Here is a 12959-nt window from a genome sequence, read left to right as displayed (position 1 = left end):
CTGGTCGTCTCTTGGGGTGGGGGGGGATTGACTATAGGGTGGGTTGGAAAGAAAAGGGTGTGGGCATGCTTAGTTCACACCACTTGAATGGCGAGATAGCGTCTTTCATGATTGATTTGCGCGGAGTGGACGCGGGCATTGTCACCCGTGCCCCTCCCGTCTGGGAAGTTCTGCCTCCACTTTGACCAGAAACGGGGCCCGCCTCAGACTCTGTCCCGGCTCAGGCCAAGGCCTGCAGCAGGGAAGAGGTTGGGATGGGGGAGCTGAGCGAAGAGCGTTTAGAATAGGGCAAGTCCTGTAAGAAGCTGAGAGTGTTCTGTTCAAGGCGCGTCCCCGGAGGGTAGGGTGCTGTCGTCGTTCACAACAAGTAGACGTTGGTGGTGGGATTGCTCAAAAGGTAAAAGACCCCACCCCGTACAAAATCACCAGATCAATAAACTCAAAACTTTTGCAGCGCTTGACACGTCCCATTCGTTCAGTTAACTTTGGGGATTAAAAGATGAGCAAGACATAAACCCTGTGCTCGAGTAGCTCACAGCCTCGTGAAGGAAAAGCCGATAGTAATAATAGATACAGTTAATTCAGTATTTTCCACATGCCATATGCTTTACATAATCTCCTTTAATCTTCCTGCAACCCGGTGGAAGAAGAAAAGATATCTATTAAAAAAAGAAAATCATTTTACAGGTAAAGAAATGGTTGCCCTAGGTCACAGAGCCAGGCATGTGGGGGTCAGAGGGAGAGCCAGGATTTGAAAATGAGCAGACTGACTCAGAACTTGGGCGGAGATCCCCAGACTGTTGAAAATGCATATGAAAAACCTGGCTAGTATTATAAACCACTTTATATGTTATTCATAGTTATTATTTTATTGGGGATGTTTTTCACAATATTAAGAATAGTCTGGGAAAGCATTTAAATAATAGGTGAAAGCCCTGGCTGGTATAGCTCAGTGGATTGAGTGTGGGCCTGCGAACCAAAGGGTCACTGGTTCTACTCCCAGTCTGGGCACACGCCTGAGTTGTGGGCCAGGTCCCCAGCAGGAGGTGCGAGGGGCGGCCACACATTGATGTTTCTCTCCCTCTCTTTCTCCTTCCCTTCCCCCCTCTCTAAAAATAAATAAAATCTTTTAAAAAGAAAAATAAAGAATAGAAGAAAAACAAATGCCTATATGTGTAATATGGCACTGATTTTTCATGGATTTTTTTCTCTCCGTTAACACTTTGTGTGCATGTGTGTGTGTGTGTGTGTGTGTGTGTGTATCTCCTTGGCAGGTCCTTTCTCTTTGAGATGCCTCCCTGTGCCAGCTCCACCCTTACAGTGTACTTGATTAGACTCATTTGGTGGTGACTAGGGAGTGCAGTCTTCATGCTGTCTAAGGATGTCTGCAGTTACGCCATTCAGTCTGTCACTGCACCTTTTACTCACTGTTGTGCACCTGTGAGATAGAGGCCGGTAGGGCTGGGAGAGGAGGAGACTGGTGAGGGCTGGAGCAGTCAGAGGGTTCCAATGGAGAACCTGGATTGGAGCTGCATGTGAAGGGACAAGTGTAATTTGGAAAGGGGCCCCAAGGAGTGATTTATATTTTGCCTTTTATGATGAGTTAGTGCAAATAGTAGTTAGCAATGCTATATTTTATGTTTTGGGAGATTTTTAAGCTGCAGTTTTATTAATCTTTTCAAAGATGGTCCTGTTCATAGCAGATAATGAAAAAAGAAGCCAGTTTTTATCATAGTGTCTATGTTCAAGTGACTTGTCTTCCCTTCTGCAGACTAGAATTCTAGAATTGTCAAATAGGATCTATCTACGTTTAACCAAATAACTATTTAGACCTTAAAGATACAATGAATTTAATTTTTATACTGTGTTTTAGAACACAGCTAAATTGAGTTAAATACAGTAGTAGTTTAGCTTAGTAGTTTAATTTTTCATTTAAATATCTCTGATTGGTTGACTGTAGCTGACTTTGTAAATGATCGTTTATACTGTTCTTCAGTGAACATGTATTGCTTCAGTCATGAGCAAACTTTTTATGTCTCACAATTTAAGTGTGGTCAAACCACTACAATCCAATACAGCTAAACTAGTTAGAAGAAGATCTGAGTATAGTTTTACAAATTAGGCTACTTTATTATCTGTTCTTTAGATTAGTATAGAGTTCTTTTACATAGACAATTCTTAACAAATCTAATTCATAAACTCCCAATGAAAGGGAAAAGGAAAGATCAGAAAGGAAAAGTGGGAGGGTTTTAGAAAGTCTGGATGGTTAAGACAGACAAACAGGTGATTGAGGAATAGACCCTAAGCTGAAACAACTTAGGCTCTTTGCCAGATCAGTAGTCTCTCACCTTCCGCTTCAGTGGAATACACTTCCAGTTTTACTGCTTGGCAGAGATATACACACAAGCTAAACTGAGTTTCTTTTCCTCTGATTTTTTAATTTCTTGTTTCTATCTAGGTGGACTCCCACTATTGCCCCAGTTGTTTAGAAAACATGCCATCAGCTGAAGCCAAACTGAAAAAGAACAGGTAAGACCAGGATTCAGTTTTTGTTATCCTCAACTATTTTTGTACTAGCTGGGAAGAAAACACCTGGAATGAACTCTATTTTTTAACTAGCTGTTTTTCTTTTTCTTTTTTTTTTTGCATTACCTTTGCCAAAGATAAAATGTCCTTTGACCCTTTAAATAAACATTCCGTTTCAAACTTAAGAATTATCGTGAAGATGATTCAGAGAATTCCCGTGTACCCCATACCCAGTCGTCCCTATTTGTTAAATTGATTTTAGAGAGGGGAAGAGAGGGAGAGAGGGAAAGGGGGGTGGAGAGGGAGGGATGATAAAAAGAGAAACATCAGTTTGTTGTTCCACTTATTTCTGCATTCATTGGTTGATTCTTGAATGTGTGCTGACCGGGGATTGAACTCAGGACCTTGGAGTGTTGGGAGGACACTCTGACCAACTGAGCTGCTTGGCCAGGGCCTCCCTCTTGTTAACATCTGACATTAGTATGGTATATCTGTCTCATTAATGAACAATACTGGTACATTATTATTAAATGAACAACATATTTTATTCAGATTTCTTTAGTTTTTTCCCTAATCTCCTTCTTCTCTTCCAGGATCCTATTCAGGATATTCACATTTTGTTTAATATTTACATCTCCTCGGGCTCCTATTGCTGTGACATTCTCCTAGACTTTCCCTGGTTTTGATGACCTTAAAAGTTTTGAGGAGTGATGGTTAGGTGTATTGTAGAATGTCCTTCAGGTGGAATTTTTCTAATGTTTTTCTCATCAGCTAGGGGACTGTGTTGGGGGAGGAGGACCACAGAGGTCAAGGGAACAAACTCTCAATATGACTGTCACTGTTGACACTGAGCCGGATAATCAGTCTGGCTTCAGCTGGTGCGTGTCGGGTGTCTCCCCTGTGCAGTCACTCTCTGCCCCCCACTCCTTTCTCATGCTGTACTCTTCAGAGGGCAAGTCACCGTCACAGCCCACATTTAAATAGTGAGGAGTCGTGCTCCCTCTCTGTGAGGGCTATCTACATAAATTATTTGGGATTATTATACATGAAAGATTTTTTCTCTTCTCCCCCATTTATTTAGTTAAGACAGAATTGGCTCATGGATGTTTATTTTACACTTTAGCTTATAATCCAGTACTACTTTTGTGTGTGTGTGTGTGTGCGCGCGCTCAAATTGGTCCAACTTTGGCCATTGGGAACTCCTTCAGTAGACTCCTGTATCCCTTTGACTTACCCCATTTGTTGTGTGAGGGGTTGTTTGTTCATTCTTTTGAGAACTTTCTTTGTGGCACTGTAAGATATTCTAGGCTCATCCTGTATATTCTCTGCCCTCAATCCTAGAATGAGCCGTCTTTCCAGGAAACCTTAGTTTCTTTTATTGGAAAGTGATCTGGGTAGTAGGTGTGCTTGATGCTCCTGGGTGCCATGTGGTGTTTCTCTTGATGTGAAAGCCCTTTGCCACCAGTCATACTCCCAGCACCCCAGCCGATGCGAACCATTATTATGTGTCTTTCCTGTCTCTGAGAAATAAATCCCTTCTGGTAAGCCATACAGTTTTGTATACTGTCCGCACATTAATTTTATCATTTAATCCTGAAAATATGTCTGTGAGGTGGATGCTATTACTATCCTTATTGGAGGATATTATCCAGATAGCAAAATGTCACAGCTAATTGGAGTGATGGAATGGAACTTCAGACCAAGACCGGGACTGATGGTGAATCTTGGTAATGTCAGGTGTGGGAGACTTGAAAGCAACAAGGTATCAGGGCCCCGGAAGAGGAAATGTTGGCTGAGCACTAGGTGGCAGTGGCGGAAAGCCCTGACAATGACAAAGCCCTGACAATGCGGCACTGCTGAACCGCCCCATTTGAGAACATTGTTTCCTGCCTCTTCCAGCTCTTCCAGCTCTGCGGCACAGCAAGCAAGCAGTTGTCTTCCACACCAGTTTCACAGATCGTGCATTGTTGCCATTAGTTGCCATTGTGCAGTTGGTCTGTTACCTCTTAAGGCAGGAGCTCTGACATTTCGGTTTTCCTCAGAACTCCTTCTTGCGTTCTGTACAAGCGTAAAAAGAGTCTGAAAACAGTGAAGTGCAGACCGTTAACACGGCTTCCCTCTGTGGAGGAGGACTGGATTGGGCTCTGATTCTTCAGGAACTTTGGTGATGATTGCTTTTTATTTTTCACGCAATACTTCTGAAATTTTAAAACAAAGTTTGCAAGAGTCACAGGAATACTTTGTTAGTTCTTGTGTTTGAGAGACCCTTCTTTAATTTCTAATAATTTTTTTATCTCTCTTGAATTTCTAATACCTAGAACAATATCTGGTACCAGTTGGTGCTTGGTGATACTTGTTGAGTGAATGAATTGTATTTTTTTCTATCACAGGTGTGCCAACTGCTTTGACTGTCCTGGATGCATGCACACGCTCTCCACCCGCGCAACCAGCATCTCCACACAGCTTCCAGATGACCCAGCCAAGACCACCATGAAGAAAGCCTATTACCTGGCCTGTGGGTTTTGTCGCTGGACATCTAGAGACGTGGGCATGGCAGACAAATCTGTGGGTGAGTGACGAAGACTTCACCATGAGATGTTGTGAAATTAACAGTGCTGTAATTGTCTGCAGATGATTATTTGTTACCTTGTGGGTAGGGGGAGCTAAATTTAGAGTATATTGTCATTAAATCTTTTGCATTCCCAAATTCTCACATTTATGGACACTATTTCATCTAAGACTAGTTTAATTAGTTTTTTTAGAGTTGGTAAAATAGCTTTTATAAATCTGACATTTTCTTAAACTCAAAATATGGATGCCTTTTTTAAAAATATTTTATTTATTTATTTTTAGAGAGGGAAGGGAGGGAGAAAGAGAGAGAGAGAAACATCAGTGTGCGGTTGCTAGGGGCCGTGGCCTGCAGCCCAGGCATGTGCCCTGACTGGGAATCGAACCTGCGATGCTTTGGTTCCAGCCCGAGCTCAATCCACTGAGCTATGCCAGCCAGGGCAAAATATAGATGCTTTTTATAAAAAAAACAAATGCTTCTGTCCTGGCTGGTATAGCTCAGTGGATTGAGCGTGGGCTGCGAACCAAAGCATCGCAGGTCCGATTCCCAGTCAGGGCACATACCCGGGTTGAGGGCCAGGTCCCCAGTGGGGGCCATGTGAGAGGCAACCACACATTGTTGTTTTTCTTCCTCTTCCTCCTTCCCTTCTCCTCTCTCTAAAAATAAATGAATAAAATATTTTTAAAAATTTAATCCTTGATTTTGTTTACTTTGCCTCTTGGTTTAGAATACTTCAGTTCTCAGTTGTTCTTTTGACTTTGAACATTAAGTTGATAAAATACTCTTCAAAAACAAAAAATGTTTAAACAAGCATATCTTGGTTCCTTAAAAATGCTCGTTGGTGGGTAGGTATTTCCTGAAATGTGATTTATTTTAGAATGACTTCATAGCAGCTTTTTAGATTTTGAGTAAATATTTGTGCATATATGTTTTAATTTCAATGTAGCAAGCGAGTTGTTTGAATTTGTTTATGAATTTAAGTTAAACATTAAAAAAAAACCCTCAAAGTGGCAAGCATAGTATATGTCTCAGTAAGTTAAAGTGTATATTTCCATGTTTGTATTGTGTCTCTTTTTAGCAAATTAAAGAAACAAAACCCACAAATCCAAATAGATTTCTCAATTTGTTCCTCTGTAAGTGAATGTTTATGCCTTTTGGATTGTGAGCCATTAAGATTGGAGAATTTTTATCTCAGAACTTAAAATCTGCGCTTGCTTCTAGAACACCTTTCTTCTATGGGATCTTGACAATGATAATTGAGTTGTAGGAGCTCTTAAAAGAGCACAATAATTTCATTTTTCCGTGATGTCATCGGTGTCTGAGGAGCTCTGAAACCACTTGAGTGGGGACCATTTGTGTTAAGTGAGCCGTTGTGTCAGTGATGTTTGGGGAAAACTTAGGGTGGCATCATTACGTCTCCCTAATGGCTCTTCAGAGTGAATTGCCAGTTCTACAGAAGCAATTAGGTAGAACATTCAGATTTTTAAAGATACTACAACTAAAACATTTCTTTTGCATAATTATTTTTTTCCTGGTTGCCTTGAGTAGACAACCTTTAAAATATGAATAACATACAAAAGGATGTTTTTGCTACCATTTCTTGCGAGGGAGTATAGTGGCACCTTCAGGAATCCTTTTTGTTTTGAAAAAAGTTATTGTAACTTACACAGATAATTTACAGTCATGTATTTATCACCCAGCTTAGGAAAGTAAATACAACCAAACAGTCGAAAGCCCTTGTGTTGTCCCCACCACACCCCCCTTCCCCTGCCTCCTGGAGAGAGGGGTCATCACTTCTCATTGTCCACGTGTGCCTTTATACTTCCCCACCGTGTGTTTGGCCACCAGCGAGTGGTGTTTTGCAGTGTGCACCGGGCGGAGACTTGCCGCGTGTGTCCCGCTGCGGCTCTTCTCCATCAGTCCTACACTGACGCAGCAGTTGGCTTCGTGCAGGCCTTACTGCAGGTTACGTACTCAGTGCCCTTCGTGGACAGGTGGGCGGTTGTCAGTTCTTCCTTTCAACAGCTGTGCTGTCAGAAAGATTCCTGTCTGCGTCTCCTGAGTCCCAGGAGTGAGGGTTCTCTGCGTAGCTAGAAGTAAAATTGCTGCTTTTAAGTTGTGTATACCTTTAGCTCTGTGAAATGGTTTACCAGTTTCCCCCCACGAGTAATGGGTAAGAGCAGACTGCCCCTCATTTTAGATCCTTGGCAGTCCTTAGTATCGTTTTTCCAGATGGTTGTGAGATGGTGTCTCATTCTAGTTTATTTTTTCAGTTTTCTGGATTAGCTTTGCTGAGGTGTCGCTCACCAGTTTTAAGTGTAGGCTTCTATGGTTTTTGACAGATGCGTGTGCTCACATAGCCACCGCCCAGCCCCACTGCAGAACAACCCCGGTGCCCCAGAGTTTCCTGGGGCCCCTTTGCAGTCAGTCTCTTCCCCTGACCACCTGGCTCCTGGCCCCGATTTGCTTTCTGTCACTGTAGTTTTGCCTGTTCTAGAAGTTTATATGATTGGAGTCTTCTAGTACATACTCTTTGGTGTCTGTCTGTTTTCACTTAGTCTGATACTTTGGAGGCTCACGCATGATTTGTTTTTTACTGTTGAGTTGTGTGGATGTATTGGGTTGGCCAGAAAGTCTGTATAGTTTTTTTCCATAAAATAAAAGACAAATTTTTCATTTTCACAATAACTTGGTTGATTTGGATATTTTGAGTATGTCAGCTGTCTCCTGCATGGTGTACGTAACATTGATTGTTTTCAGTTAATGTCTGGATTTTATGACTCTCAACTTCAGCTGGTCTACCCGACCTTGGAGCGTTGTCCAGGGAGAAATCTCCAGCATGAAACTTCACAAACCACTTTGGACACGTTCCATCTGTCACAGAACCTTCTCCATACCCTGCATGAATCTATTTTTGCTTTTTTACCCTTCTTGAAATAATAAAGCATGATATGACAAAAATGTTGTATATTTTCTTCCATCTTCAATATTAAAATGGCTATACAAAAATTCACCTATTTTGGTAACTTTTCTTTTAATGCACACCGATATGATAGCTGTCACAATACAACCTAACAAAACTTGTTTTTTTGAATGAAGTTAAAGACAACTAAGCTCTACTAGAACCATCTTATGGAAGAGAACATACAAACTTTTTAGCCAACCCAATACCACAGTTTCTCCAGTAATGGACATCTGGGTTTTTTCCAGTTTTGGTCCCATGAATAAAACTGTTAAGAACATTTGTCTATAAGTCGTAGTGTGGATATGTTTTTACTTTCCTTGAATAAATACCTAGGAGTGGAATTGCTGGGTCATAGGGTAAGGGTATGTTTAACAACTAGAAAATGCCAAACTATTTCCTAGAGTGGCTGTACCATTTCGGACCCTCGCCAGCAATGTTAGGAGAATTTCAGGTCCTCAGCAACGTTCAGTGTTGCCACGGTTTTTCATTTTAGCCATACCAGTGGGCGTGTAGGGGTACACCTTAGTGTGGTTTTAGTGTGCATCTTCTTAGTGGGCTTACTTACCATATACACACACACACACACTTTTTTGGTGAAATGTTTGTACAAATCTTGCTTATTTTTAAACTGAGTTTTTGTCTTTTTATTGAGTTGTAACAGTTGTGTATTCTATATGCAAACCCTCTGTTCATGACAGGTTTTGCAGATATTTTCTCTCAGTCTGTGACTTGCTGTTTTATTTTCTCAGCAGTGTCCTTTGAAGACTCTGCTAATTTTGATGAGGTCCAGTTTCTCAATTTTTTCTTTCATAGTTTGTGTCTTTTGTACCCTGGTGAAGAAACTTAGCCTGACACAAGGTCACTATGATTTTCACTGGGGTTTTCATCTAGAAAGGTTACAGTTTTAGCTCTTACGTGTAAGTCTGTTGTCCATCCAGGGTAAGGTATGAGGTAGGGTAGAGGCTCATTTGTTTTTGGTCTGTGGGTGTCCAGTTGTTGCAGCACCGTTTGTTGAAAGTATTCGTTATGGTTTTACTTTTAACTTCCTGGAGTAATCTTTTCCTTTATGATTTATGCTGTTTGTTTCTCATGTAAGAATTTTTTTTCCAAACCAGGGTCATAAAACACAGAAATTGCACAGTGTTGCATGTAAGAGCAGGGTCTCCTGCGTCAGAGTTTGAATCCTGGCTTTACTGCTTACTAACAGTGTGGCTTTGGGCAAGTTATTTAACTCTCTGAGCCTCTGCTTTCTTGTAAAATAAGGCTAATATTTTAAGGAAAGTCCTCTCTTCACAGGGTTGTTATGAGAATAAAATGAAATGAAACCTGTTTGTTGTGCTGGTGATTGTTATCACCATTTAAAGAAAAAATTTTATTCTGAGCATTCTGGCCTATATAATTTATAGGACTCTTTCTTGGAAGTTCTGTGATTTTATGTTTTTAAGTTTTATATTGTGGCCTGCAGATGACCTATTTTCGTGAAAATAAAATGATCAAATTATAAAGTTCTCATTTAATGCTCCTTTGTTTTGCAGCTAGTGGTGGTTGGCAGGAACCTGAAAATCCTCACACTCAGCGGGTGAGTAAAAGGTCATTAGCGAGGGGATGAAATAAGAAAAGGTGGGGAGAAAGGCTGAAGACCTTCAGTTACCAGTGGGTGTGGCCTGTGCTTAGAAGTCCTTGACGTTTATTTTGGTGTCTGTACCGCATCGAAAGTGTTCCTCGTGGTAGAGCATTAAATCACAATGGCAGTTTTTCCATTAGGTTGAAGAGAAACCTGGGTGTAGTTTTAGTTCAGGGCTCAAGTTGTGAATTGGAAAAAGGAAATGATGTTTTTGTTTTTCACGTACCTACCAAGTTGAGGTTCCTTGTCTTCTCACCTACTCTTGGAAGTATCATCAACATACACCCAACTCCTGGGAACAGCTCTAATTTGGAAGATGCCCTTCGACTGAGTAGTAGTTGCTTATAGAATCATGACTAGAGCATCCTTTAATAGTTCATAGAGAATTGATCTCTGTAGTGTACATTAATTAGAGCTGATTTTTTTTGCCCCTGAAAGTAGAATGTGAAGAAGATAATGAAATACTATTGAAATGAAGTATATACAAATTGCAAATTAAACAATATAATCATTTACTTATGACATCAATAAAAATGACAAATACTGAAAATGCCCTGGATGATAGCGTGGGGAAATTTCTTGAGGTCTCAGCAGTACCTTCCTAGATTCAGACCTACAGAAATACTTACACTTAAGCACAAAAATACATATTCATTCATCATACATTTATCAAGCACTTACTATGTGCCAGAGACTGTCTTGAACAATAGGAGTCCACAGTCCCTATCCGCTAGGGAAAACAAACTCAGATAATCCCCAGGTAAAGGAAAACTAAGTCACATGAAGAAGAGAAATTGTGCCAAGTGGACATTGATCAGGGGGATAGGCACGTCCATATCTAAGGGTGTCGCTAGGATTTCAGGACAGCAGGCGCAGAAGGGAAAGAATTCAAGGCAAGGGAGCAGCATATGCAAGGGGCTTGTACATGGAAGAAGCAGAGCAAGTTGTAGACCAGGCAAGCGGGATGAGTGGAACGTAGCATCGAGCGACTGGCCGGCGAGAAGGGTTCGCTGTCCAGCCCTGTAGGAGCATATGGGCCGAGGCGAGGATTCTGGGAATCCTTTCAAGGTTTTAAGCAAAGACCTGACAGGATCAGATTAGTGTTTCCCAGACATAATTGCTACTGAATTGAGAGGACCAGAGTGGTACCAGGAGAGCATTAAGTCCTATCAAAGGAAATGATTAAATATCTGCACTGAATAATAATAAGATGTAGCTTTTAAAAAGAATGAGGTAGATGTACTAGATGGGATGTTTATAATACTTTCAGTGGAAAAGAATGTTACAAGTTTTTTTCTTTTTCTTTTTTTAGAAGATTTTAATTATTTACTTTCAGAGAGAGGGGAAAGGAGGGAGAGAAACATTGATGTGCAAGTGATTGGTTGCCTCTTGCGCGCCCCCAGCTGGGGACCTGGCCCTTAACCCAGGCATGTCCCTGACTGGGAATGGAACAGGCGACCTTTCAATGCACAGGCTGGTGCTCAGTCTACTGAGCCACACCAGCCGGGAAGTTTTTTTTTTTTTTTTTTTTTTTTTTTTAAGATTTTACTTATTTATTTTTAGAGCGGGAAGGGAGGGAGAAAGAGAGAGAGAGAGAAACATCAATGTGTGGTTGCTGGGGGCTGTGGCCTGCAACCCAGGTATGTGCCCTGACTGGGAATCAAACCTGCGATGCTTTGGTTTGCAGCCTGTGCTCAGTCCACTGAGCTATGCCAGCCAGGGCGAAGTTTTTTTTTTTTTTTTTTTAACATGAAAATAAAAAGGCCTGTATTTATTTTTATGCATATTTAGCTGTATGTCTATACATGGGCTTTTTTTATGTATGAGAAATATAATATCAGACCTTTAAGTGGGCAGGAAGGATATCTAAACTCTAATAGTGGGTACCTCTGGTGAGGACGGACTGGGTCTGGGCACAAGAGACAAAAGAGAAGGTTCACTTATTTTTGTTTGTGGATTTTTTGAACTCTTCACAATTAACATATTTTATGATTAAAATATATCATAAAAATGAAAATGTGTGATGGAATGGGGGAGAAAATAGAGTGTGAAACAGTACATTTTTAGAAATAGATGGTCCTATGGCCGTCAGAAAAAAGTCGCATCTGTGCGGGGAAAGCAGTAATGAAGGAGGGGAGCAGTGAACAGAGAGCATGACATTTCCAAGCCTTTTCATCGCCCATTTCTTCCTGTTTGTGACCTGGAAAGTTGCATTTCAGTTCCAAAGTAGATTACGTAATGAAGATAAATTCTCTTTGAAGAAAAGGGCAAACCTGCCACCTTAATAATTTGTCTTTTCTGTTTATCGTATGTCTAGTCAGTGTAGTTGATTAATTTTGTATGCTTCCTGTTAGCTTTCTTCTGAAACAAATACTGAGTCTTTGATTTATTACAGATGAACAAACTGATTGAATATTACCAGCAGCTTGCTCAGAAGGAGAAGGTGGAGCGAGATCGCAAGAAACTGGCACGGCGTAGAAACTACATGCCTTTGGCTTTTTCGGTGAGGACTTCAGTGCAAAGAGGAGTTTGCGGTTCATGGGTCAGGACCGCTGCGGCGTGAGAATGGGACTGTCTCAGAGAGGGCCATTGTCCCTAGGTGCCGAAGGATGGGGAACAGAGAAAGGCTCCTCAGACTAGAGGGCTTTCAGTCCAGCAGTTACACGTTTACCGTTTCACTAGTTGTCTTGGAGTGTGGGGGACATTCATGGTTCTCTCTGTCACTCCCCTTCTCTTCTGATCACCCTCCAAAGAGGCTAGACTTCAGTCTGGGGGCACCACTGGACTGTCACAGTTTTTGCACATTAGAAACCCAGAAGTGGTTTCCCAGCTCTGGTTACAGTTTTGGGGCACCTTCCCATGTCTCTTCAGTATAAAAAACACTGACTTTACACAGCGTATTAGTGTGGTTAAATAAACAGTCATGTATGCAAGTGTGATTTTTAATAGGAAGTATTTATGGAAGTCATTCTTTACTAGTCTGTATGCTACCAATCAGAAGCAAGAAATAGGGATTCGGAGTTTCTGTTGCCTCCAAGTTCCAGTTGCTCTCACAGAACAGTTTGTTTTCTGTGTGTTTGCTTGGGGCCAAGCAGGTATTTGTAAATACCATTTGAGAATGGCAGTAAACAATGTGTCAGGCACTTTGCTAAGCACTTAATTGTCACAGTCCTATGAAATAGGTGGTGTATCCCCATCTTACACTGGAGGAAAGAAGACCTGTAAAGGTTAAATAACTTGTTTTACTGCTTCTGCATGAGGATTAGTTAAGCCAC

The 12959-nt window shown here is 41.2% G+C and overlaps 1 protein-coding gene across 2 annotated transcripts in view; it reads left to right on the top strand.

Moving 5' to 3' along the window:
- Positions 1-12959, top strand: part of DCTN4 (dynactin subunit 4) — a 30998-nt gene that overhangs the window by 449 nt on the left and 17590 nt on the right. For both annotated transcript variants that reach the window (XM_028528348.2, XM_028528349.2), the window contains exons 2-5: positions 2459-2529; positions 4917-5095; positions 9596-9639; positions 12080-12187. In XM_028528348.2, the coding sequence (XP_028384149.1) occupies positions 2459-2529; positions 4917-5095; positions 9596-9639; positions 12080-12187 (402 nt within the window). The remainder of the gene's footprint in view (positions 1-2458; positions 2530-4916; positions 5096-9595; positions 9640-12079; positions 12188-12959) is intronic.

The sequence above is a fragment of the Phyllostomus discolor genome, chromosome 13 (assembly GCF_004126475.2).
Source record: "Phyllostomus discolor isolate MPI-MPIP mPhyDis1 chromosome 13, mPhyDis1.pri.v3, whole genome shotgun sequence".
Taxonomy (NCBI): Eukaryota; Metazoa; Chordata; class Mammalia; order Chiroptera; family Phyllostomidae; genus Phyllostomus; species Phyllostomus discolor.
The sequence above is the reverse complement of the archived record's forward strand: the minus strand, read 5'-3'. Positions and strand labels throughout refer to the sequence as shown.